Genomic DNA, 26,084 nt, shown 5'->3' on the forward strand with positions numbered 1-26,084 from the left:
GGGCCGGCGGCGGCTGCCGCCCCCTTGACGCGAGGGGTCTTTGCTCTTCCGTGCAGGTTCCAAGGACGGCAGCATCCAAGAAGTGAACGTGAGCCCGTGCCCCACGCAGCCCTGCCAGCTCCACAAGGGCACGGCCTACAGCATCAACGTCACCTTCTCCAGCAGTACGAGCCTCCCGCCGCGGCGCTCGGGGTGGAACTGCTCGTGCCGCGCTCTGAGGCGGGCCGGGGCCGGCAGAGAGGCGGTGGTGCCTTTTGTGCCTGAGTCTAAGCGTTTGGGGAGGATCGGGGAAGGGGCTTTGGGTGGGAAGACGTAGCTGAAGGAGGAAGAGCGTTGTTTGTGTTCCCTGCAATCCCCAGGCAAGCYGGRGGGGTGGGGGGAATGTCTCGGGGTATGATAACTAGAAATGGGTTCCCTGCTCTGGTGTTACTCATGCTTCTCCATATTCTGCAGAGATYGAGAGCCAGGGCAGCAAAGCAAAGGTGTATGGGGAGATGCTGCATGTGGACATACCCTTTCCCATTCCTGAGCCTGATGGATGCAAGTCTGGGATCCAGTGCCCCATTCAGAAGGGCCATTCCTACAGCTACCTGAATAAACTCCCTGTGAAGAGCGAGTACCCTAGTGTAAGTAAGCAGCAGGCTGATCAATTCCTCTGAGCTACCATCCTCCCTGGGGCAGTCCCACAGCCTGCCYCTAAGGAAGGAGCCCTTATCCTGTGGCGGTGGGGAAGAGGCTAGAAGAACCCCCAGACTCTCTGGAGTCACTTCTGCTTGAGTATAGCTCCCCATCTCTAGTTCCTGTTTGGGACAGACCCAGCAGAAGCAGCCTGGTCCAGCTGCTGTGAATTTGCTCCAGCTGCCCAGGCATCTGTCCTTCTGTACGCTGCTTGTGTGTTGCCTCTCTGCAGAGCCTGTTACTTCTAACTAAACACTCAGCTTTGGGGGTGTGCAGCTTCAGGATGCAGTTCAGCTGGCAGGCTGCAGGTTTCTTCCCCTCCCCACTTATCTAGAGAGTGGGGATCCCAGTGCAGAGCATGCAAGTCTCCTGTGTTGCATGCAGAACCCTCCATTTGTGTGAGATACTCCAGGAACTGCTGCCTGAGCATGACCCGCCTACTGCATCTGGGGCAAGGCCTGGTTCTGCTCTGTCCTTTCCACACACAGCTCCTGTGCTCTTTCTTGTTCCATAAACTAAGTGAACTCACCCTGTGCCCTTTCCTTTCTGAACACATTCACTTCCCTGTTCTCTTTTCTCTCTGTTCCAGATTAAGCTGATTGTGAAGTGGGAGCTAGTAGATGACCAGGACCAGATGTTGTTCTGTTGGAAGATACCAGTGCAGATCACCAGCTGAGGAACCCTGTGGTTAGCAGGGCTTGGGGAGAAACAGAGAAGATGACACAGACCAAATTCTTTTATGTAATAAGCATTTCTTACTGCATCCTTGAGAGATCTACAGCCTCTGAGCAGCCACTACTGTGTTCCTGCAAGGTCAGCAGTGGACAGAGGGCTCTTTACCCTGTTAGAGCCCTCTGGGGTATTCTGACAACGCAGGGGGAGCCATCTGCTGCTGTTGGCAGGTGTGACAGAACATTAGGGCATTGCCTCCAAGTGCTCTGTGGAGGTGCTTTATTTGCTTGAAACAGAGCTCGCTCTCCCCTCAGAAAAGGAATTTCTCTCTGCAAWGAAACTGCCTAGTATCTGAGCTGCTACCTGGTAATCCTTCAGTGCCTCTTGTAGAATGCTGGCTGCATCCATCCTCCTCCATTTCTCCTGCTCTGTTGTGACCAGGGTGCTCTTGGGACATTCATCTTCCCTCTCCTTTAGCCATATGGATAACAGAAGAGGAGGCTTTCCCTGAGCTGGCAATGTAGTCTGTTCTGGGCCCTGCTGGAGCCAGCAGATCTGCAGCTGGGAAAACTTTCTTTTGGTGGATGTAAAGCCAAATGGCATTCACTGTYTCTGCAGGGATGATTCTTTCTCTAACAAATGGTTTGCACTACCTGCTAACTTGGAGCTGCTGGGGGCTCCGTAACCTATTTTTATAGCTTTCCTTTTAATAAAGGCTAAACAAAAACTGCCTGAGTTGTCTTCTGTGAATGGAGGGGAAGAGGAGACYATATGTCTTCAAGTTGGGGTCAGGCTGCTCTTATGTCTCAGGGCAAGGCACAGAGCTTTYCCTGGAGCATCTTGGCCTTGGGGTGGGTGACCTGTGTACCTCTGGTCCTGCCAACTGGGGGAACGGGGAGACCCTAATGCTTAAACTGCAGCATCCTTGTATGTGARTGAGACAGGGTGTGGGGGGGAGGGGGGCAGGCACATGTGCTGTAGGCCTGCATGGGCTGGAGTTGGCTCCTGCGGCTGGCACTGGCCTGGGGGAGATAATCAAGTATTTAGCCTGGCAAGGCACTCTCCTCTCATCCAGAAGCAAGAGGAGATGTCAGCATGAGAGGGGTAGGAATCAGCTTACAGTGATGAACGAGCCTTGCCAGACTGGCCCTCCTGAGAGGACGTGGTTCTCGTACCACAGCTAAGGCATTTCCCCTTGGCAGAAAGAGGGCAAACACAGTTCTGACCAGCCCCAGTGTCTTGAGCCACAGGGCCCAAAATAAATGTTTTATTTAACAACATGACAGAAGTTCTCAGCAGACTTGCTTAAAAAAAAAAGTCACCAACAACTTTACAGAAACTAAACTGGAGCTGCCCTCCTTCCCACCCGCTCAGACAGCACAAGGCACAAAGGCAAAGTGCAGGGGTAAGGCTGTGCCTGGGATGGCTGCAGGGAGAGGGGGCTGTGGGGGACCGGCAGGCCTCCAGACCATGTCTCAAGCAGCAGCTTCAGAAAGCTGGGGGGTTGACCCCCACCATGCTCTGGCCTGGGGCAGGGTGCTTCACGGGGAGCGAGGGGGTGAGCACTGGCGGTGGGGTGAGGCTTGTGCTGGGTCAGTGCAGCAGTGGTGCTCACTTGGGGAGGGGGGTGAACCGTTTCTCCGCGCAGTGAGGGAAGGAGACGAGGGTCTGCGTGGCAGGGCAGGCGCTCTGCAACCCGCTGTGGCGGGATGTGGCGCGAGGGGTGCTCAGAGACCGCGGCCCAAGCGAGGGGAGGGCTCCGCTGCGGCAGAAGCGGGAGCTGGCGGTGAGCAGGCCAGGAAGGACGGGGGCTGCAGGGGCCTGGAGCTCAGCCCTGGCCTGTACGCACGCAGGCACCACCGGGAGAGAGGTGTCGGGGAAGCTGTGTGCTTTGGAGGGGCAAGAGYGACGGGCCTGGCAGCAACCAGAGCCCCAGGGGCCCTTCTCCGTGCTGCCGGGTCCCAGGTACGAGAGCAGAGTGCCGGAAGGGAGCACCCTCACCTGCAGCTCTCCTAGAGCTATGCTGCCGCCGGGCTCTGGGCTGTCTGGGGCACACAGTGGTGGGGCTGGGCCAGGGCCATGTAGCCTGGCAAGCAGCGGCAGCGGTAGGAGCCCTCCGTGTTCTCGCACGTGCCACCCCGGCACAGGGGCTCAGGGCCGCTCACCTCCTCGCACTCGTTAATGTCTGCAAGGAGAGGGGATGGGAGCTGGTTGCACGAGGATGCCCCGGTCACCCCCCGCCGCGCGAGTCCCAGCCCCAGATCCAGCATTTCCTTGTGCTCCTGCCAGTCCCACAGCCCTCCCCTCCCTCGAGTTTCCCCCCCAGCTTCCCCATGCTCTCCCAGCACCCCCAAGGCTGCCATCATGCCACCCCCCAGCCTCCCGCACCCTGGACTGCAGCCTCTCCCACTCCCCACACTTGCCCATTTCTCTGGCATTCCCACAGACCCTGCCAAGTGTGCCATCCCTGGCATTTGGCACCCCCAACATAAGACAGAGCCTCCCTCCACCCCCAGCAGTCCACACCAGATAAGGTGCCCCCCAGCATGACGTAGCTGGTGAGACCACCCAGAGGAACACAGCAGCTCCCTCTGCTCTGCTAACAAGTTGTGCTACAGCATAAGATCTGGGAGAAAGGCCAACTTCAGCCTTGGAAAATGCCCTTTTCTGATCTGACAAGGCCGGAGGAGGCAGATGATGGTGACCCTGAGAGGCTGATTATCACCTCCAGGACCAGAACACAAAGGAACCTTGCGCTGTGCAAACAAGGGGTTGTTTTATTAACCTGCAAACTGTGCCAAAGTGCTCATCCAGCCGGTCTGCTGCGGGCCAGCTGTTCACGGAGGGGAGCCCCACGTGCAGCTGCACCGGCTGCAGAAGATTAGCTCTGCTAAAGGCAGCTTTCCAGGACACACTGCCTGAACGACCTCAACTTGTGGAAAGGCCAGCAGCTGGGCAGATCATCCCTGTCTGTCTCAGGGCCCTTGTTTGCAACTAGGACCTTCAAATGCCTGCTCAGACCCCAAAGTCTCATCTGGMGAGGCAGGGCTGAGCCCTCTGACCGCAAACTTTAGCCTCATCCAGAACAGACTGGCAGTGACTCCAAGATCCAGAGAGGGAGCGTGAAGGAAGGAGGGAGAGCTGATGSGTCAGTCCACCCAAATGAGAGCAAAAGATTGAGCAGAGACGGACATCAGCTCTGCWTACCCACGAGGCCTTAGGTTACCTTAGCGTTGGCTGGGGCTCTGCACAGATGGGGCCACCTGCCAAAGAAAGGGAAGCACAGGACGAGGGAGAAAGGTTTGAAACCTAACTGGGAGATGTGGTATGAGGAATTACAGTAGCCACAGGAAGGACAAGAAGTAAAAAAAGGGGAAATGTGAGATATCAAGACTGGGGAACAAGGCAGTCTTAGTACGCTACCAAAGCAACGGCTGAACTGGCACTGGAGACTTGGGATAAACCTCAGGACTAGAATCCAGCACAGATGGGACAGGCTTGCTTAGAAGCCCAAGCAGGAAAAGACGCTAGGGAGCAAAYTGGAGAGTGGTCCTCAGCACAGCAGGGCTGTCTAGGAAGTGCTGTCCAGAGGACCACTGCAGGCTGGGAAGTGGTAGGAGGCAGCCTTGTTGGTGTCTTCAGGAAAGGTGTAAGAAGGGGAAAGAGCAGGCAAGACGTCATGGCTGGGTAAGCGATGGACCACCGTATCAGGAGGAGGAATAGAACAAGGCTATTCTGGAGCAAAAGCATCTGAAAGCCAGAAGCAGTAGAGCTGTTAGCAGTGTTCAGCACCAAGCTAGTGAGCCTGCTCGCTCCGACAGGGCAGTGGCTTTCAGAGCTGTGCATGGGGACAGCGGGGTCGGGAGCAGCCAGCCCGTACCAAGGGACAAGGGCAAGGAGGAGAGATACAGCAGCATCAGGAATACTTCAAAGTCCGGAAGTCAGCAAGGTAAAAACACAGCTGGGTGTGATTAAGCACCACTGCAGAGGAACTGAAGGGAAAAGACTGAGAATAGCTTCAGTGCAAGACCACTGCTAGTTAGGAGAGGACACAAAAGGCAACAAAAAAAGGGCTCTATAAATACATTAGCAGGCAACAATGGAAAAATGTAGGTCTGCTCCTTATCGGAGGCGGAAACAAAAGCCAGACGACGCTGAGCCAGCTAGCAGAGCTAACACAGGCTTTGTTCCAGCCAAAATGTTATTCCAGCCATAAAATGCTCACTGTGACCAGACACAGTGTGGACCACGTTTCAAGGAGGGCACAGGAGCACAGGCCAGACTGTGGGAGGGAAAGGCAACATTGTGATGGGCAGGTTCAAGAACTAATTAGGTAAAATATTTGCATTTATATCATCAAAGGCCTGCTGAAACTCATCTTCAAACACTTAATGCTCCAACCGTCCCTGAAAAGTTAGTGGTTCCCTCTGAGATGGAGGATAGAGGAGGTCCCAGAGACCTGAGGAAAGGTAACCAGGATATCTGTCTTCAAAGGCAGAGAAGCAAGAATCCAGAACTACAGACCACTCACCCTTACTCACTTCAACACCTAGTCACTAAGTGATTAGGTCATAACTCCCCTCCCTCCAAAGGATATTGGGGTCATTAAGCAGCCAGTGTGGATCTGTTAAGGCCTGATTATGTTAAACCAATCTGGCTCCCTTCACTGACCTGGTATCTGGCCTCTCAGATAAGGGAGAAAAAGTGGGTGTGATATTTCTTGGCCATGGCAAGGATTTCAACACACTCTCACATGACGCTCTCAAGCAGACTAAGAAAATATGGTCTAGATGAAATTACTGCAATTGCATAAAGGCTTGCAAAGCTGCACTCAAAAGATAAATAGCAGGAGTTGGCTATTCATATATATGAATATATATATGAAATAAAGGTCATTTAAAGTAAAGTCTGCAGGGGTCTGTCCTGACCCCTATTCCATTCAATATTGCCATTAACACGGCCAAAGGAAGAGTCTGCATGCTTATAAAATGTGTGCATGGTCTCAAATTGTAAATACTCTGGAGAGGAGGCCTGGAGTTCAGACTTACTTTGACAAAGCACAGAAACAGTCCCCCTCTCCCCCCCCCCCAAAAAAAATCAACCAGACAAAATTCACTATAGACAAGTGCAAAGCGCTGCAGAAAGGGAAACAAGAGTGCACACGCAGAATGGGGAATAATTAGGCTGCTGCTGTGCCCAGCAGCATTTGGGGAAGTAGAGGCCACAGGCTTTGCATGAATAACTTGCAGGACCGGCCCACACAACAGAGGTAGGTTGGGAGCCGCAGCGAGTGCCACGACTAAGGACTCAGAGGGTCTTTGTCCGCTCTGCTGAGCGCCCAGGGCCTTGGCTGGCCAGAGGAGCTGCACTGTGAGAAGGTTGGAGACACAATGCAGGGATGTAGAGGAGATGAATAAGGAAACTCCAGAGACCATGGCTCACGGGGCAGGGTGCAAAGTACTGGTGAATATAGAGAAGAGTAAGCAGGGATATAGTAACAGTGGCTGATCATGTATGAGAAAATTACGTGAAGAAGGGCATGATCAGCTGCTCCCTATGCTCACTAATGCACTAAGACACACTGATTTAGTTGTCAGCAAGAAAGAGATAGGCTGAAATTCTAGGAGGTTCCTTCCAGCTCTAAGGGAAGGAAGCACCAGCAAAAGTGGGGAATACTTTTTCTGGATCCTCTGACAACTATCCCAGCTAACACCAGCAGAGAGCGGCAGCAGCTAAGGGATGCCCAAGGCTTTGCAGAGCCCCAGCTCAAGGGACAAGGGAGCCCGGAGGGCCCTGCACCCCCTCGGGGGCTGATATGCTCTCTGCTCCTGCAGCCACTCACCCACGCAGGCCATGCGGGTCATGTCCAGTTGGAAGCCATCAAAGCAGTCACAGGTGTAGCCCTCCCTGACGCGCACGCAGCGTCCATTCTCGCAGCCATTGAGAATCCCACACTCTTCAGCCTGCAGCCCCTCGAAGCCCTCATAGCGGCCTGTAAGGTATCAAGGTGGTGTCAGAGCAGGGTAACCTTCCTCCAGCCCACAGAGGGGATGTCAGGCAGGTGGTGGGATGGTGCTGGTGAGGCCAGAGCAAACTCAGAGCAGCTGGAAGTGCAGCAGGGAGAGAGAGCTTGCTCCAAACCTGAAGCACCTGGCTGGGGTGGGACCTGCCAGGCAATTCCACAGACATGCATTAGGTTGGAAGGCACCTGTCTGTGTCTCCCAGTACTCACCAGTTTGGCTGGGCAGGTAGCGGGGCAGGGGCTGCACTGGGCCATGGTGAAGAGGGCTGCCACGAAACTCGTTGCTGGGTTCTCTCCGAGGGAAACCAGCATCGGGGTTTCCATACTCAGACTCCAGGTAATTGTAATAGGGTCCCACATCTGGACTGGTAAGGCCATAGTGGGAATCTTCCAAGCTCGGTCCGTACTCATACCTAGGCCTTTCTCGGAGATCAGCCTCTCTCTCACTGTCTTCGCTGGCCCCGTTACACAAGAAAGAAAAATCAGCTACAAAACATGAGAGAAAAAAGGTCAGCATAGCCTAGCTCAGGAGAGGCAGGTCTCCTACAGCTGGCAAGGGCACGTCTACACTGGGCCAGCGAAGCCAGGCCTACGTTCAGTAGGAAATGGCTCCAAAGCTGCATCTCTGTAGCTTGTTGATGGGGACTCCATCTCTGAGGAGACCAGCTCCTGTCTGGGGCCAAGGAATCCTTGAACGGTGAACCCATACCCTCAGCGTGCTCACCTCCCAGGCGCTGCCGCACTTCTCCTAAGCTGAGCAGGACTGGGCTTTGTGAGGCCTGGAGCGGAGCAGTATGGAGCACAGAGCCAGTCCCCTCTCAAACACCTTGAACTCATTTCAGAACTGTTCTCAGCTATATCCACCCCACTGCTGCACCTCAGCCCACGCAGAGGCAGGGGAGCTCGCTCAGTCCCTGGGACGGCTTCGGTGCCGAGGGAAACGAGAGGAGCCATAGCTGCGGCCAAACATGGCCAGCCATGGGTGGCACAACCAGCCGCAGCCTAGCCTGTCTCCACCCTTGCCATGGGGCTGATTGCCCCATGCCTGCGCGTGCTCACCGGAGGACCTGTGCGGGCAGAGCGCGCAGTTCTGACCCCAGGCTTCTCCGAGCCGACAGCAGCACTCTGTGTACGTTGTCTGCTCCCCGTGCAGCAGGTCTTGGCAGATGTAGTCGGAGACAGTCTGCCAGCAGACATCCAAGTGGATTTCATACTCATCCGGGGCATCTGGGTGACACAAGCAAAGGATGCTGGAAGACAAGGAAGACGCAATCTCCCACCTTTGGGGAGAGACGGACGTGTGCCCCAAATCCTGTCCTGGGCTCCAGAGCGGGCCTGGTGCTCACACCCTTCAGCCTGACCCCTGCTCCCTCCTCGGCAGACCATAGCGTTGGGCACGTCTCTGCAGGTGCTCAGCTGCGAGGCAAGAGGTTTGGGGTAAGGGTAGATTGATACCAGGGGCTCGGTCTCACCTGCCCTGCTGGAGAGGTTCACGCAGCGATTGCCGGTTGCATCCAGCACRAGGGGGAGGCTGCAGAAGCAGTGGTAGGAGCCGGCTGTGTTCAGACACTCACCGTTGATGCAGTACACTTCATTCTGACACTCGTCCTGATCTGCCGATGCACAAGGACAGAGCAACTTTTCAGGCTGGCAAGCATGGGCAACAGGGGCTTAGCCCTGCCCTGAGGGTCTCTGCCACTTCTTCCCCCATYCCCCTAGGAAGGTCCCAGGAAGCTGTTAGCCAGACCTGGCCCTATAACACAGACAGCAGGGACAACAGAATGCAGCAGCGCTGCTGACCCTCCTCCCACAGCGTGGGCCCCTTCTGCTCTTTGGGGCCATCTTACCAACACATTCGAGCCTGCTAGAGTCATAGATGTAGCCTGTATGGCAGAAGCACTTGTAGCCCGGCACCGTGTTCAAACACCGTCCATTGCGGCAGAATTCGGAGCCGAATGTCTCACACTCATCCATATCTGACAAGGAGAGGGAGGGAGAGAGAGAGTCTCGAGGACCAGAGCCATGGAAGCAGGGTATGTTGGACTCTGCCTGCAGAAGGCCAGCACACCCTCTTAGCCTGGACCACCRGTGAGCTTCAAGGTGAGCCCTCCTCCTCTTCCACCTGCCTTATGCCTGCAAGTAGATGGGGAAGCACCCACAGGCAGAGCATGAAGACAGACGACWGGGGATCTCTTTGGGCAAGATAATACCACAAACAGGAAATGCAAACRTATTTCTGGAAGGTCAAGAACAGAAACTCCTGGAGGTAAAGTGTCTCGGAGCCAGCCACCCACTGGAGGATTCAGATCAGCAACCGTAAGGGCTGTATGCCTTACCAGACCCCATCCCTTATTTGAAATGTGCATGGGAGAGTTCTACCAAGAAAAATCACTGCCAGCAGTGAGGCAGAACTGGCAGAAGGGGCACTAGATTCACAGCGATACTGACAATCTGTGATTTCTCTGGATGGAGGAAAGCAGACATTTCTTTGAGCAGGACGTCAGCATTCCCAACCACCACCCTGAGGAGATAGTTCTGTGAATTCATCTCCTTGCAGAGCTTTCCCCACTCCCATCACTCTCTCCCCTGGAAGAAAGAGGAGAAAATAGTGCTGTACCTGTGAAAGAGACTTCTCCTAAGAGCAAGTCTTCCTGGGGAACATAACCCTTCCCAAGAGGGCAGATCTCTTCATACTCCACTGGCCAGGAGGCAGATGCCAAGGGGAGATGGGAAAAAAGCGAACAGCTCATTAGTGCAACCAAACTGGGAGCTGGTGGGCAGAGCACTGGCCCTGCCTGGGCTTGGAAAGGAAGTGTGAGGCCACAGTCCTACCTGTGCCCAAGATGGGGCAGGGGTAGGTCTCACAGTTGTCACCCCAGGCTGCCCCCACAGTGCAGCAGCACTCTTCTTTGGTGATGTTCTTGGCCAGGACACTATCACACAGGCTAACATCACTGATGTGGTAGTAACACTGCTTGCGTTCCATGCTGCCAGGGAGATGGGCTGTGCGTCTCTCGGGGCCCTCTAGGACACAGCAGAGCAGGGATGGGATGGGGTCCTCAGCACCCCACTGCAGCATCCCACATCCAGGAGGTCTCAGAGCAGACCCATCACTGGCAATGTGGCCTTCCCAGATCCCCACCTCCTTGGCTTCTCAGCTCTTCCCAGAAGAAAGCTCACCCATGCCTGAGTGGCCTTGTGCAGCCCTGGCAGCTCCCTGTGACCTCTCCAGCTGTATTTCACTCCAGCTAGGGCTGCCATGCTCCTGCCCTAGCTGCATTTCACCCATGGCTGCTCGTGGCTGGCACTCCCCAGCCTCTGTGTTGTACTCCTCATGGTCACTGGGGCACAGGCAGAGGAATGATCCCTCCACGTTCTCGCAGAGTGCAGTCCCGCACACAGCAACCATCAGCTCACACTCATTCACATCTGCAAAACAAGGGACAGTGATGGGTGTCTGCTCACGGAACAAGAGTGGGAGAGCATGGCTGCTCCATGCACATGCAGRGGAACCCTGTCTCAGTGTGGACAGTCTCTGTATGGTCTACAGCATCAGGTCACCCACCAATAAAGAGATGGACCCCACTGTGGAAGAGCTGGGAGCTCTGTTAACACTGTGGCTAGACATAAGACTGGCAAGTGCATCTTGCTCTGCTCCCAGGCTATGCCAGGAGCCTGAACTCCAGYTGCTCCAAGTCATAGGATCATAGGATCATTCAGGTTGGAAGGGATCCCTGTAAGTCTGTAGTTCAACCTCCTGCTCAAAGCAGGGTCAGCTAGGAACTGACCAGGTTAGTCAGGGCTTTACTCAGGTCTTGAAAAACTCAAAGGATGGAGGCTGCATGATCTCTCTGGACATCTGTTTCACCGCTTGACTGTCTTCATGGTGAAAAAGTTATTCCTTATATTCAGTTCTGTCCGTTCTCCCTAGGCATCCATTGAAAGACCTCTCCAGCACCTTTGGAATCTCTAGTCCCCAAGCAGCTTCCAGAAAAGGAACTTGCACAGAAAAGGGCTCCATATTCACAGGACGGCCACTTGCTCTTTTATGGACCCCCATTTCTCTGCAGTCCTAAGGGTCTGGCGTGTTATGGGAACAGAATGGGACAGCTTCTTTCCCCAGGGACTGCCTTGTCTGTATCTGGGTTTCCCCATGGCTGGACACMGTCTCTGTCCATGTCCTGGGAGCAGTCACACACTGGGACTGTTCTATGTGGGCTGTGGAGCTGACCCACACTGGCCAAGCATCCACCAATGGYTTGTCCTCACTGATCCATACTGCCATCACGGGGAACACGGCCCCGAGCAAGTGGCTCTCACCGATGCAGTAGTGCCCGGAGGGTGAGCTCTCGTAGCCACGGTCACAGAGGCAGCGGAAGGAGCCATCCGAGTTCTCACAGAAGCCATGGTTCCCACACAGCGTCTCATTGGCACATTCATCTATGTCTGCAGGAGAAGGGAGAGCAGGAATCACCTTGAAAACCACCTCTTCTAAGGGACTCCTCCAGCCCATCCACTTCTGCTCTGACCACAAGGCACGGAGAACAGGGCAGGCATCAGCTTGGTGAGAGGGACTGGGCCTAGCTGCCCTGCTCACTCACTTACTATAAGTTTGAGTGTTAGAGCAGCTTCCAGCAACACCCACAGCTGCAAAGATGCCAAATGGGTAGTGRGACAAGAGCAGGGTGGGAAGAGGAGATAGAAGAGAAATGCAGGAGGTGGCTGGCAGTGGCAACTGAGAGTAGCAGAGGTCCTTGAAGAGGTGTAAAGGGACATGGAGCCTGGTTCCTACAGGCTCACATCAGCAGGAGATACAAGGGTAGATCTGAAGTGTGCAGGGCAATTGCAGAGGAGTGGGCATAAGCAGATAGATCTAGGATGATGCCATCCTTCCCCTGACCATGCTGACCTGGGTCCTTCTCCATATGCCACAAAGCCAAGGAGGGATCTCTGCCTTGCTCCAGCACAGAGCGGTTGGACAGTTATGACCGAGTCTTCTGTCTACAGTCCTCTGGCTGCACCTCGCTCTCCTCCTGCCACTATATCAGGGAGATCCCCCTGAAGCAGCCAGGACAGCCACCTGCCCATAGCSGCTGCTCCCAAAGCCAGGAGCAGCTCTGGGTGCTGGCACAGCCTTGAGCCCAGTGGTGGCAGCAGCTCCTTCTCACTACAGCCTTTCCCGAGCCACAGGGAGCCTTAAAAACTGCAGAACCCCCTTTGCTCTTCCCCTTTTGCTTGGAGCTGGAGCCTGAACTCCAAACCCCGACCTCTCCAGCCTAACACACTGTGGTACCAGCAGCATTTCCTCTCGCTCACCCCTGCCAAGTGACTGGCACAGGCGTAGATCCAGCAAGCACAGCTTACTGGGGGCTGCAGTCCAGCGCCAGCCCTGGAAAGGCTGTAACCTGCCCAGGACTCTCCCCGGGAGGGAGAGCAACACAATGCAGTGTCTGTTCCAGATGCCAGGAAGAGAGAAGTCTAGACATAAGCAGGCAGCTCAGCCAGGAAAACAGCTCTCAGCATTATCTGTCTCCCTACTGGCCACATGCTTCCTCCTCCGTCTCCTCCCCCCACACCCCTGGCAGAGATGTCCCGCAGCCACCTTGTCCCTGCCAGGAGGAGGAACAGGGACACTCGGGGCTGTACTCACCAATGCAGTCACCCAGGGGGGTCCAGTGGAAACCGGGCTGGCAGCCCATGATACAGTGGTAGGAGCCCAGGCTGTTCTGGCACCTCCATGCGCCACAGATGGCATCCCCATATTCTTTACACTCATCCACGTCTGCAGGCCAACACCAAGAAGTCCAGAAAGAGGAGTGCAAAGGGACAAGGACAGTCAAATAAGGACCGTGCTAGCCCACTGCAGAGCCTTATCCAGATTCAGTTTGCCAGAGACCCTAAGCTACTGAGCTATCCCTCCTTAGAAGCCATCAGCAACTTTGGGCACTGGGAACCTGCAATGGCCAGAGTTACATCCTTCCCCCTGTGTCCCAGGGGTCTGATCTCCCCCAGGATGAGCTCTCACCTACGCAGTCATCAGTCTCCTGGGAATGCTTAAACCCATTCTCACACAGACACCTGTAGGAGCCTTCTGTGTTCAGGCACTGGCCTTGCAAGCACCGGGACTTGTCTGCACATTCATCTACATCTGCAAGGGCAGAAAAAAATGTCAGCTTGGCTTTTGCAGTAGGGAAGGAGGTGAAGGGCAGGACCTGAGGTATGTCCCTGCCATTTGCCAGCTCACCTTGGCAGCTGACTCCACCAGCCRTATTTGAGAAGCCCGAAGCACAAATGCAGAAGTAGGATCCATGACTGTTGAGACACTCACCATTGGGGCTGCAGATCTCACTGTTCAGGCACTCATTCACATCTGCAGAGGGAGAAGACTCAAAGCCATGCACTCAGCTCTGGGAAACACCCCCTACCCAAGCCACATGGATCTTCCCCTCTGGTCCCTTAGAGGCAGCTCTCCAGTGCTGCTGATCCCCTTGGTTTTCCTGCATTGAGAAAAGAGGCTCTTCTCCATCCATGGTGACCTTGTGTTTGGCCACCCTAGGGGTGTGCCCAGTACAGTGACATCACCTACTTTGGTACTGGCATCTTCCCTGCCAAAAGAAAAGGGGGATGCTGAATGTTGGGAACTCAGAGTGTTACAGAGACGGGACTGGTACCTTCACACATGGTGCCGTTGATGAGCTCGAAGCCAGCCTGGCAGTGGCACTGATAGGAGCCTGGGGTGTTCCTGCACTCTCCCCTCACACACTGAATAGCAGGATCTTCACACTCGTTCACATCTACACAAACAGAAAGTCACAGCACAGAGTGAGGCCCCAGCTGCAGCCACGACAGGCAAAGATCCCCCCCAGCAGAGACGTCACCCAGCTGATAGCCTGCAAGGCAGGCTCAGGTTGCCCTCACAATCTCCCCATCACAGTGAGAGGAGGGCAGAGACTCCTTGTTACCGAGGTGCGAGGAGACAGCCCAGGCCTTTTACACACACGTGCACACTCTCACCCCAGCTCCCCCCCAGGCCTTAGCCAGAGACTGCTGATACTCTGAAGGTTTTGCTCACAACAGAGGACAGAGCTGATGCCTTCCCTCCAACGGAGGGCTGCGCAATGCCAGCAGATTGTAGTGTCCTGCACAGACCCATCGCATGCGGGCAGGGGGCAAGGGCAGAAGGCAAGTCTCCATACTCAGCCTCAAAGCAGCAATGTTTCTCACTCCCATCTTCTGCAGGACAGCTACCTGAAAGGGCTTTGCCCTTCTTTCCCGAAACAATGTGCAAGGCAGAAGGAAGGAGGTACTCTCCTGTAAGGGCTGGTGTTCAGACAGCAGAAAACATGCTGGTGGAGAAGGTCCTGCTCTATCATTCTCTCCTGCAAGGAGCTAAAGCGCTGACACTGGCGCTCTAGGCAGGGACCTCCTCTTTCTCTCTGCAGAGCACTGAGCATGCTCTAGGCATAAATGATCATTGCTCCCTATCACCTCAGGGCAGAGTAGTGCCCAACTCTTCAGTTCTGAAGGAGTGCAAGCAGCAGGATGCTCTTGCATCCTTTTGGAGATGAACTATAACCTAGTTTATTTATCACAAAACTATCATGAAACCCTTATCATTCTTCAAATATAAAACCCAGATCCAGAGACAAGGCCACCAGCTGAGGCAGGGAAGAACATGCCATCCTGCCATCGGGTCATTGTGACCCAAACAGCACCAAACCCTGATAAAGAGCCCTCGTGACACAGCCAGGACAAGGTGTCTGAGAAGAGGGTCATGCAGAGTCTTGGAAAAGGGGGAGGGCAGACAGAAGGGACCAAATCTGGGCACAAATTGAAACACAGGAAATTCCACTTGAATACAAGAAAACACTTCTTCACTGTGAAGGTGGTTGAACACTGCAACTGGTTGCCCAGAGAGGTTGTGGAGTCTCCATCCTCAGGGATATTCAAAACCCAYCTGGATAAGGTCCTGGACAACCTGCTCTAGCTGACCCTGCTTGAGCAGGCGGGTTGGACGASATGAACTCTAGAGGTCCCCTGAAATCCCAAATGCCCTCTGTGATTCTGTGAAACAAGATGGTTCTTCCATCTCATCCAAAATCAGACGGAAAGTGACATCATTTCACACTGGATATCTCAGACACCAATACAGAGGAAAAGAGAGGGGGAAACCCATCCTCTCTTATTCTATTGGAGGCTGCCATGCAAGGGAGACTTCAGAGATTCACATCAAAGGCAAACTCCTCCAGGAGGCTATCTGCCACCTCTGTGCAGGCTGCAGAGTCCTGTGGCTCTCTAAAGAGAAATTCTCAGTTCACRAGACAATCTTTAACCAAATAGCTTTGCCAGCTCTGCCCTCTTCCTTCCCTTGCCCCAAATAAGGAATCTGCCTTGAGCTAACTCTAATGATAGCCCTAGACCTAATGATTCCTAATGATGGCCCTTGGGGGCCAGCAGCCCATGAGAGAGGGAGTTTTTCCTGTTTGTGCTGGGCAGTTGAGCTGCAGGGCTGGAACACTGGGCTCTCTCAACTGGGTCTCTTTCGTGTCTGAGCAGTGCAAACATCACAGATCTATACTTGCACTAACTTTCTACCATATGTATCTGGCACAGCAGAGCCCTTGAACAACAGTAAAGAGCTGGAGAAGGATCATGAGGCTATAGAAACCCTCCCATCAAAGCCCCACCAATAACCCAGCTATGGCTATGTCCCCCCACCTCCTGGGAACTCATGCCCCCAGCACCCATTCCCCTGTCCCTAGCAAAGGAATACCTTCACATATGCTGCCATCTCTGGAGACGGCATAGCCAGAATCACAAGCCACACAGGAATAGGAGCCCTCGGTGTTGAGGCAGAGTCCCGAGGGACAGGCAGCTTCAGTTGTACACTCGTCAATGTCTGCATAAACACACAAGTGGGAGCAGGATGGGTGGGAAGGACAGAGAGAAACCATGAGCAGGGGGACCAGGAGCAGCTGCGCTGAGGGAACAGGCCAACATTGGGGCTGGGCGTCAGGACTAATTATTGGCAGCAGAGCCAAGCTCTCAAGAAGAGCCCAAGAAAAGCTCTGGACTGGGTGTGTGACACCTCTGAGGGTGATGTATCTAAATCAAGAGCTCACCAGTACCTTGGCAACTCTTCCCATCAAGTGCGACCTCGTAGCCCTGGTTGCAAGAACAACGGAACGAGCCATCCAGGTTGACACACTGTCCATGAGCACAGTTCCCCTCCACAAGGCACTCATCCACRTCTGCATGACACAGCAAAGGGCAATACAGCATGGCAAGAGTGTTCAGAGAATCCCTGGGCCATCCCCACTGCCCAAACAATAAGGGTGCTGTGCTCTGGCCACAAACACTGTATGTCCCCTAGAGAAATATGCTGCACTTGCCACCCACACACATCTGTTTGAAGCTTGTACATAGCACTGCCACGAGGGGAGAGGGTGCTTTGCTCAGAGTACCCAAGTTCCTCACCAAGGCATCTCCCATTCCTGGGCCGATAACCATCTGGACAGCCAACACACTTGTAGGATCCTAGGGTATTGAYACACTTCCCATCGGGGCAAGGGCTGGGGTCCGTACATTCATTGATATCTGTTAAAAAACACACTCCTTTCAGGCTCCAAAAGACATATAGTGCAGATGTCTCCAGAATGTCCCCTATAGCCGGAATCTCAGAGTTCCCCTTCCAGACAGTGATTCCCAAGGACAAGGGTGCTGAATTTGTTAGGGCTTGGGTGACATTTGTTAGAGTCCCAGTTATCATTTGGGAACCTGCACCTACCCCTGAGGGCTGACATAATCCAGTAGTGCAAGTCACTGCCACAGGAYATCATCAAGATCAGAAATGCTTACAGGTGCAGAGACAACAACTATGCAGGGTTGTTTCACCAGGGACTTTCATAACTATGATTAGGATGTAGTCTCCTGCTCATGAAGTCCTTAAAGCCAGTACTATCTGGAGGCTGTGTGGGGGACGGAAGCATTCTGTGCACACCCTAATTTTTATACTGTACCCTTAAATATGCTCCCACCCTCTGTTGGAGAAAAGCTACTGAGAAAGAGGGCTCTTTGATCAGGCAGATCATACGTTCACAAGGCCAAATGCTCTGAAAGGCCCAGGTCATCTCAAGTGAATGCAATGTAGTGCAGACAGGTGGCATGAGTCTCTGCTCTCCCTTCAATGGACTGGGCAGCACAGAGGTATGGTGACAGAGTTAACYCGGCATTAAAATGCACAGCCATCTCTTTGCACACCGGGAAGCCAGCACAGGCTGCAGAACTCTTTGTGGAGAAAGGGGAGAGGATCTAAACAGAGCTCTCCTCTCCCAGCTCAGGAAAGCCCGTCGCTCCTGACGGCAGGGAGGGGACAGGTGGTTGTCACAGCAGGCACAAGGCAGGCAAGAATGGATGGATCCATCCTCTTTTCCAGGAGGAGCAGTTAAGCAGTGAGGGAAGGAGGTATTCAACTCTGCACAGAGCTGGGTTGGAGGAGCAGGAGGAGAGGGAGCAGCAAGTCTCACCTTCACATTGTCCTCTGGGGTTCATGACAAAGCCTTCCTTGCACTCGCAGCGGTATGAGCCAGGGGTGTTGACGCATTGCTGTCCGGGGCATGCAGAGGGCTGTTCACATTCATCCTGATCTGGCAACACACAGGGAGACAGTCCTGAAGTCTTCCCCTTCCAGAGTGGGGAAGGCTATGTGCAGGCGAGAAGCTGCTCCACTTGCAGCAGGCTCTGCCCAGGGATGCACCATGCCGGGACTCTCCTCCATCTCCATCTCAATCCATCCCCATATCCCCTCCTCTACACCATTAYACCAGTGATCAGGGCTGGCATAGCAGGCTTCTGCCCATTATCACCATGGGCCTGGCTTCCACGTGCCTCGGCCAGATGGAGCAAGGCTTTCCGTCTTGCTCAGCCTAAATTCCAGCTGATGCCAACTGCAGAGCAGTAACAAAGCAAAGACCTTTCCTTCACCCCAGCAAGCAGCTACACTCTGCTGACCTCCCCCTCACCCCCTACAAACCCTCAGCAAAGGGCAATGGAGGATGTCTACATGTGAGGTGGGGAGTCCTGCCTAGGGCAGAACAGAGCTCACTGGGACTTCTAAGGAAGGTCTCTGCTGATTGCCAGGCAGGGTCCTGTCCCTGAGTTGGCAGGAGAGAGTGATCCCTGTGGATCAGGCTCTCCCAGGGCCTGCAAGACCTGCAAGAAAGGAGCATGTGCATGTGTGTATATATGTGTGCAGATGGGAGAGACCAAGGGAAGGAGAATCAAATGAAGGATGAGTCTGGAAAGGCCCAACTGATGGGGCCTTTCAGAAAAAGCTACTCCCTCACCCTGGTGGTGGCTGCAGCCCTGGACTAGTTGGCATATCACTTACCCTGACAGGTCTGCTTGTTCTCCGAGACGATCAAGGTGTACCCAGAGTAGCAGAGGCACACATAGGAGCCCACACTATTGATACAGTGACCTTTTCCAGCACAAGGATCCTTCAGGCATTCATCTTCATCTGGGCTCAGGCAAGAAAGGCAGTCACCATTAGCAGCTCCCTGCTGACCCCCCCTCCAGGTCTGAACTCTGTGGGGCACAGGGTGGGCAGAGGCCCAGTAGAGATGCCAGAAAACCTTCCCTCRGGGAGTCTGCATGACCAAAATGTCTGTTGCACCCTAGAAAGCACCCTGAGAATGCTGAGGACCTGCTCTTTGAACCTCCCCTGCGCACAGAGGCTGGGGAAGCTGGTCAAAGCAGGTRTCTTCTGGCCCCAGGACTGCTTACGTGAGACAGGTGGCTGCCTCCTCTCCCCTACTGGGAAGTCTCTACTGGAGACAGCCAAAGGTGAACACTGCTCCGAACTACTGCYTCACATGCCAGCCTGCCTGCCACACTCTGCTGCAGGGCTGTGATGCCCCACACCTCCCTGCTCACCTCTCGAGACGAAAAAGGTGTCAACGTACCAATGCAGCTGAGGCGGTTTGGGTGCAACTGATAGCCTGGGTGACACAAGCAGCTGTACCCATCCAGGGTGAGCACACAAGAGCCTGCTCCACAGGAGAGGGGTGAAGAGGCACAGCTGCTGGTCCCTGGGATGGAGAAAGCATGAGGTTGGGGGCAGCACCAAAAGGGTGCAGGAAGTCCAAGTCTGTGTCTTGTGTCCCCACTACCAATCTCCTGGAAGACTGCTATCTCCATGTTTCCTTCTTGGACAGTAATGGAGCAGGCTCAGCTTGTTCCTCTAATCTGGAGCCAGCCTATGTCCATGGGGCTGTAGGGAGGACATGGCATTCGCAAGTGCAGATCCTGCCACCTCCTCTAGCCATGAGTGGAACTGGATGCCCCAATTCCCTGCATAACTGAGCCCCAACCCCACAAGCTGCTGTTATGAAACCAACCAGCCCCATACGGGCAAGAGGCCTCAGAGGTCAGCTGGTAGCAGAGCGTGGCACATTCAAAAGGGCTCCTTCCTGGACCAGAGCAGTGTGGGACACTCACCTGCCTTCCCATTGCCCCACTGAACAGGGGACAGTGGTGGGGAAGCAAGGGGGTGCAGAAGGCRGCCAGCAGTGACACTGCACACCCCTCAGTGCTCAGCCAGGCCCACGGCCAGACCAACCTCAAACAAAAGGCTATTGAAGGAGGCACATTCCATAGCAAGGTGCCTCCGCCAGGCCTTCTCCCAGAGGTGCTCCAACCCCCTGCAGAGGAGCAGAGGCCACACTCCCAGACACTTAGGCAACCCTGTAACAACAGAGTTCTTGTTATCCCTGCAGTAAACAACTCGCCCCAGGAGCCACATGCTTCCCCTTCCACTCTGACTTCCCAATGACTCAACATTCTGCTGCAGAGGGAATGGTGCCAAAGCCAAGGGAGCTAGCGCGTGATTCCCCTTCTCTGGGAGTCAYTGCCATGCTGTGTCAGACGAACGAACTGCAGGCAGGGAAGGGCACAGCCAGCCAAACTCTTTGCTCCCCTTGCAGGATCGCTGTCGTATCTCCCCACATCTGGCTGTGCTTCCCAGGCTGGGAGCAGTCATGGTCAGGCTGGGACAGGGTGGGTGCGGCAGTGACAACACTCCAGGGTGCTATGCCAGGAATGTTTTTTCTGGGAAGTCAAGTGGAGCATGTGGGAAGACAAGAGGTTTGGGAAAGGAGAAAGCCCCGGTAGAGAGCTGAGGGCACAGTTTCCCTGTGGTTCCGGGCACACAGAGAAAGGAAGTCCCCAAGAGCTACGGACACACACCTGAGCCTCGTGCTGACATCTGCGTTGGAGCTGCATCAGCATGGTGGGGAGTGGTGCCAGGCGTGGGGGGAGCGTGCGGGGGCTCTTCTTTCTCTGCTGAGATGATTGAGGAAGAATAAGAGAGACATGAGTTGTAGCCTGGGATCCCAGGTGCAAGTGTGTGTGCAGGACCTGCCCATACTGGGCATCCCATCACCACCAGCCCTGAAAAGGCAGGGGTGGTGTCAGGCCCATGTGCAGAAACTTTACAGTCTTGTTTTTAAAAAAAAAAACAAAAAACAAAAAACTTATCTATGTCACTCCTTAGAGAGTCAACATGGCCTGCTGGAGAGGCACCACATCCTCACATCCCTACAGCCCCACATCGGCTGCTCCAGAGCCACAGATCTCCAATCAGCCACCCACCGTGTAACAAGGGCTCCCTCTGCACTGACCCTTAGCCAGAACAGCCAGGAGCCCATCTTGCCCAGCTCTGGCTGGTGCCATGCACAGGCGGCAGCTCAAAACCTCTTCTCTGCTACCACCTTGACCACGTGCCAGCTGGGCACTTACCGGTGTGTGTGGCAGGCTCTGGGGTGGCATCAGCAGGGCCCTAAGGGACAGAAACATAAGAGTGTCTCTCCCACAAGAATGTAGCTGAGAAGCAATTACCCAAAGACACTTCCCCGTCCACTTCCCAGCTCCTCCTGCGCTCTGAGACTCTGCCATGGGAGGAATTGCTGCTGTGACTGGGTGCACATGGCAGGGCTGCAGTGCTCTGAGCACAATGTCCTGAACAAAACACTGCTCCTCTGGACCTTGGCATCCCACTTCACATTCTGACTTCTCAGTCAAACACTCCAGGGCAGGGGTCTGCACAGGGTAGGGCACCTGGTGGTGCAGTGACTTCAGCCACAGCAGCTCAGCTGGGGGAGGAAGAGCCTGTAGTTCACACTCTGTTCTCTTAGCCAGCAGCTATTTGCTCAAGTCCTACCTCTGATCACATTTCACACCTGTTTGTATGACACACATCACTCTTCCCACCCTTCATGCCACCACAGATACACACAGGCTTAGCGAGACAAGCCTTACTCACCTGCCCAGCAGGAGAAACTTCACCTGGAAAGTGAAACAGTGCATGGTGAGTAGAGACAAGAGGGTCTGCCATCCTTCCTGAGTCCTGGCTGCTCTAACATCACACACCTCCCAGACACTGCCTCTGAGTCCCTCATTCTCCTCAGTAAGAGCTTGTTCCCAAAGCCAACACACCAGGACTCCTCTCTCAGCTCTTCACAGACCCCAGGAGCTTCCACTCCAGCAGATGCTGGCACAAGCCATCAGTCACACTTTTCTCTGGCTGTACCAGATAAAGCCCTAAGGACTTTAGTGCCAAGGCTCCCACACAGACCTGAGGTCCAAGCAGAGGCAGCCTGGCCACCCAACACCAGCTGCAAAGATGTGATCATAGGAGCTGGAACACTCAACCTCCTCTCCAAAGGCTTGATGAGGTTGTGTCTAGTGTCCTGGGGATACTGGTTGGACTGAAAGACACCTTGCATATCCACATATATGCAGAGAGTCCCTATCAGCTAGAAATCCAGCCATGGGGACAAGACAGGGCCTGGGAATTTGCCCTTCCTTGCTACAGGCCCAGATGGAGCAGCTTTGAGCATTAGATCCCGCACTACCCTCTCCTGCTGAGGTGCCAGGACGGGGGAATGCCTCCAGGATGCTCCCACGCAAGCTGTCCTGCAGTTGCTGTCTTCTTCCTGCCCAGTCTAATGTCCAGTTGCTGCTTCCCCCTCGCTCTTCCAAGCTGAGTGGTAGCTCTTCTGCCTCTGCCTTTCTCATGGACAGGCGGATATCAGAGCTAGAGTAGGTGTAGCCATGTCCTGCTGGGCAAATCTCCTTGAAGGCTTCTGTGAGGGAAAATCAAGCCAAAGCTTTAGAGGGCAGGGGGTGAAAGGAAAGGCTGATGCAGAGACCACAAATCTAAAACCTGGCTCATAGCACTTGAAGGTGGGACAGTAAAGGAGGAGTGAAAATACGTCTACAGTGTGTGTATGTGAATGTAGGTGACAGTTTCTCCCATCCTATCATCTTCCGGAGATTTCTAAGGGTTAAATCATGGCAGAAACACATCTGAAGTGGTTGCTTCAAGTGGAAGGAATTGGCCCACAGTGCAGGGTAGGTTTCTAACAGGTTCCAGTGTTCCCTGACACCAAAAACTACATGTATCCCCTATAACAGTACTGTTCGGGCGGGATCATGCCACATGAAGATTGAAGCTGAGCAACAGAGCAGATAAAAYTCCTGGTACCCTGGTGCTAGGGGCTTTGCACATCACTCAAGACACTCTACACAAACCACCCCCAGATCTTTCCCATCTGCAAGGAATTCTGCACTTTTGTCTCCTTCCCGCTACATGCTAAGAAATGCTAAACTCATCCTCTTTACCTGTCACTCCAGCAGTAGATGAAACATTCATTTCAAGGGAGGTCGAGTGAGATGGAAAGAGCTGTCAAGCAAAGCTAGGCACARACATGGCTGCGTGCTCCCGTTGGTGCACAGTGTTTTCCTATCAGGGACTTCTGTATCTGCCTAGTATTACCCAGGTCTGCTCCCTGGACTGCTTTATCTGTATCACAGGTCTGCCTCTGCGTCACTCTGCTCCAGGTCTTGCAGCCATGTACATGGTCTAGTGCTGTGTCCCACAGACCCCTGAGATCAAGCCTGTGCACTGGTCCCTGGACTGCATAACCCCTGTCTCACTGTGGGCTGACTGTAGGCAAGGAGCTAGAAGAGAACATAAGTTCAAGCAAGCCCAAGCCCCAGCCTAGTGGGCACATCTCACCTGAACCAGGCATGGGGCACTCCTCACAGTTCTTTCCCCAGCCCTTGCCAACACGGCTGCAGCAGCAGATCTGCTGGGTGATTCGATGGGAGAGGGGGAAGGAGCACACACCTCCGGCTACTGAGCGATAACACAGCCCCTGCTCCATGGACACTGCCTTGTCCGCTGAAACACAATGGCAGAGTCAGCCTGGCGTCAAGCTCTACACTGACCAAAGAGAGAAAGGATGTTCAGCCTCTCCACCTCAAGCCTCTCTTTGMCTGTGCTTCCCTCCCTATCCTAAGAACTGCCCCATCCTCATCAGAGAAAACCCTCTGGGCCATCAGTCAGGCCATTACCCCCACCTGTGTCAGTCCCAAGCTAATTCAGCTCCTGTGGGAGCTCTGTCAAACAGGGAGGCTGAGAGTTTTGGGGCTCTGAAGTGAACAGGAGCAGAAGACCATAAGAGGTCCATGGAGAAGAGCTCTGTCTGAAGAGGAACCCAGGTGCCCATGCACACAAACACAGGACAGTCTACAGGCATGCAGTGTCTCCTCCTGCACTCATACACCCTTGCAAGAGGTATGAAGCATACTGCAGCTCCCACTCAGCTCATGAYCTGTGGGGTCCTGCACATACCTGGAGGGCCTTGGGCAACTGCCCCTTCCCAGCTTGGGTGGTTCTCTAGAGCACTTACAGATACAGTGGCTGCGGGATGGGTCCAGCATGGTACCAGGTTTGCAGGTGCAGCGGAAGCTWCCACGGGTGTTCACACACTCAGCATCTTTGCACAGGCCCTGCATCACRCATTCATTGATATCTGTGTGGAAGAGAAAGACTGGCTCAGCCAAGTAACTTGACCCTGCTGCCCAGTTAGGGCCTGGAAGCCCTTGCTGGGCATGGGAAAGACAGCGAGGTAGAGTGGAGCTCTCCCCCTACTGCTTTTTAGTCAAGCCAGCCTCCAGAGCCTGCAAATTGATTAAAAAATCAACACATCATTCTCTGAGGCCTTCTAGCCACCTTTCTCACAGGCTAAGAGTGACCCCAAGCAGGAGCAAAAGGTTGATGCTATCCTTCCCCTCCCAGATGAGCTAGTCTCAGCAGAATCAGACCAAGGTGGCAAAAGGAGCAACAGACCATGGGGTCATGTGCCAAGGTGCTTCCACACATAGAGGTTAGGCACCTTCTTTGCCATGGTATTAGGGACAGCTGAGCCAGGGCTCATCGAGAGCTTCCAGGAAGGGCACAGAGATAAGTGTCCAGAGCAGGCACTGGCACAGGCTCTAGCTTAGCCACAGCTCTTGGAGGACTGGAGACATAGGGAATCTGGGAGCCGGGATGATGCTCTGATCAGCCAGGACATTCCAGCCTTCCCTTCGCATCACAGGCCTTGGCTGCCTCTTGCCACAAAGCCTTGTTTCTCAGGTCTCTTAGATGAGCTCTGTGTAAYCTATCTGGCTGCAGGCATATGGTCCTCTCTGTCACCGCCTCAAGTTCCAGTCGTTCTTTAGTCTCTCAGGCTTGCTGCAATACAATTGCCCTTGACAAATGCGAAGGTATCATCATCCTTGTTGTCCACCCTTGGCCCTGTGCTGTTGATGCTATTCTGTCATTCTTCCTGCCTTCAGGTCCCCTCAGCCCAGAGCCTCCCAYCAGGTGCCATGGGTCAGAGCCCAGGTCTCAGCCACACAGGTGTCCCAGACAGCCTCTGAACTTAGCAGCTTGGTGGGAGCCTCTGTGGTGATAGCAATCCCACATCTGCTGCACAGAGCTTGCTTGCTGCAGCTGCAGGGATGGCTCTCAAATGACTGCTCTGCTGGAATCCTCATGGAAAACAGATGCGGTGCCTCTGATGAGCCACCCTGTTAAGATCACTCTTACAGCCCTCAAGGTCATGTTTGTGAGCCTTGATTGGCAAGCAAGTCTTGTCCTCTAACTCAACCGCTGGTCCTGCTAGTCTGGAGCAGTCCACCACAGAGGATCCTTGTTGCGAAGCACAGTGCCATCCCACAGAGAGGGCAGTGACCGATCCTCACACAGTGCCTCAGTGCCAAGCATGGTTATAGGGTGCCATTCTCCAGTTTGTCACTGTAGTGTCTCTTTCTGCAAACAGGTTATGTGAGCAAAAAGTTGCCAAGTTCAAGCACTCCCTTTGCCACAGACTCAGCATAAGACACAGTCTTTGGGAAGGGAACTGGTTTTCCAGAAGGGAAACACCACAGGACCCATCCATTTAGGCTGCAGTAAAGCCTTTCCTACAGCACCAGATAGGAATGTATTAGCTAAGCAGGAGAAGATGGAGATCRGCAAAAAGTGTGTAAAGGGGAAGCTGAGGGCAGATTTCAGGGTGAAGGACAAGGAGGAAGCATTCCTCATGGCTTGATTTGTTTTTTTATCTTCACTGAAGACCTTGGCCCAGAAAGGTGTCTTGATGAAATGTGCTGTGTCATGAGGCACAAGCAGTGGAGGAAGAGCTGGACTGTACGATGGAGTGGTAAGAATGGGGTGAACCTCAGTAGCACGTGGGGACAAACCGCAAAAGCATTTATCACAAGCTAAGAGAACATCAAGYGGGAGCAGCCAGTGAGAGGGACCTGAGGGCTCATAGGACATCTGTAAGCTGCCCACATCACACTGCTGTGAAAAAGGCAAATG

At 54.1% G+C, this 26,084-nt stretch overlaps 2 protein-coding genes across 4 annotated transcripts in view; one reads left to right on the forward strand and one right to left on the reverse strand.

Annotated features, from left to right (window-relative positions):
- Positions 1-2,077, forward strand: part of NPC2 (NPC intracellular cholesterol transporter 2) — a 6,682-nt gene extending 4,605 nt beyond the window's left edge. The window contains exons 3-5 of the mRNA XM_085301827.1: positions 35-164; positions 454-626; positions 1,268-2,077. Of these exons, the coding sequence (XP_085157953.1) occupies positions 35-164; positions 454-626; positions 1,268-1,354 (390 nt within the window). The 3' untranslated portion in view covers positions 1,355-2,077. The remainder of the gene's footprint in view (positions 1-34; positions 165-453; positions 627-1,267) is intronic.
- A 492-nt stretch (positions 2,078-2,569) lies between these two features.
- The window catches only part of LTBP2 (latent transforming growth factor beta binding protein 2), a 79,834-nt gene continuing 56,319 nt past the window's right edge, over positions 2,570-26,084 (reverse strand). Inside the window, exons 10-35 of one of the 3 annotated variants that reach the window (XM_085301750.1) lie at positions 24,127-24,249; positions 23,451-23,615; positions 22,285-22,515; positions 21,693-21,715; positions 21,170-21,209; positions 20,618-20,713; positions 19,336-19,461; positions 18,762-18,890; positions 17,899-18,018; positions 16,850-16,969; positions 16,501-16,623; positions 16,146-16,271; positions 14,044-14,166; positions 13,617-13,742; positions 13,398-13,520; positions 13,023-13,154; positions 11,693-11,818; positions 10,553-10,801; positions 10,205-10,396; positions 9,990-10,070; positions 9,220-9,348; positions 8,845-8,985; positions 8,432-8,599; positions 7,583-7,858; positions 7,193-7,342; positions 2,570-3,535 (exon numbers count right to left, since the gene is read on the reverse strand). In XM_085301750.1, coding sequence (XP_085157876.1) covers positions 3,369-3,535; positions 7,193-7,342; positions 7,583-7,858; positions 8,432-8,599; positions 8,845-8,985; positions 9,220-9,348; positions 9,990-10,070; positions 10,205-10,396; positions 10,553-10,801; positions 11,693-11,818; positions 13,023-13,154; positions 13,398-13,520; positions 13,617-13,742; positions 14,044-14,166; positions 16,146-16,271; positions 16,501-16,623; positions 16,850-16,969; positions 17,899-18,018; positions 18,762-18,890; positions 19,336-19,461; positions 20,618-20,713; positions 21,170-21,209; positions 21,693-21,715; positions 22,285-22,515; positions 23,451-23,615; positions 24,127-24,249 — 3,605 coding nt within the window. In that variant the 3' untranslated portion in view covers positions 2,570-3,368. The remainder of the gene's footprint in view (positions 3,536-7,192; positions 7,343-7,582; positions 7,859-8,431; positions 8,600-8,844; positions 8,986-9,219; positions 9,349-9,989; positions 10,071-10,204; positions 10,397-10,552; positions 10,802-11,692; positions 11,819-13,022; positions 13,155-13,397; positions 13,521-13,616; positions 13,743-14,043; positions 14,167-16,145; positions 16,272-16,500; positions 16,624-16,849; positions 16,970-17,898; positions 18,019-18,761; positions 18,891-19,335; positions 19,462-20,617; positions 20,714-21,169; positions 21,210-21,692; positions 21,716-22,284; positions 22,516-23,450; positions 23,616-24,126; positions 24,250-26,084) is intronic. The other 2 variants (XM_085301749.1, XM_085301751.1) reach the window with 2 other exon arrangements.

Source organism: Rhea americana, unplaced genomic scaffold, assembly GCF_003343005.1.
Source record: "Rhea americana isolate MKP2758 unplaced genomic scaffold, rheAme1 scaffold_18, whole genome shotgun sequence".
Classification (NCBI taxonomy): domain Eukaryota; kingdom Metazoa; phylum Chordata; class Aves; order Rheiformes; family Rheidae; genus Rhea; species Rhea americana.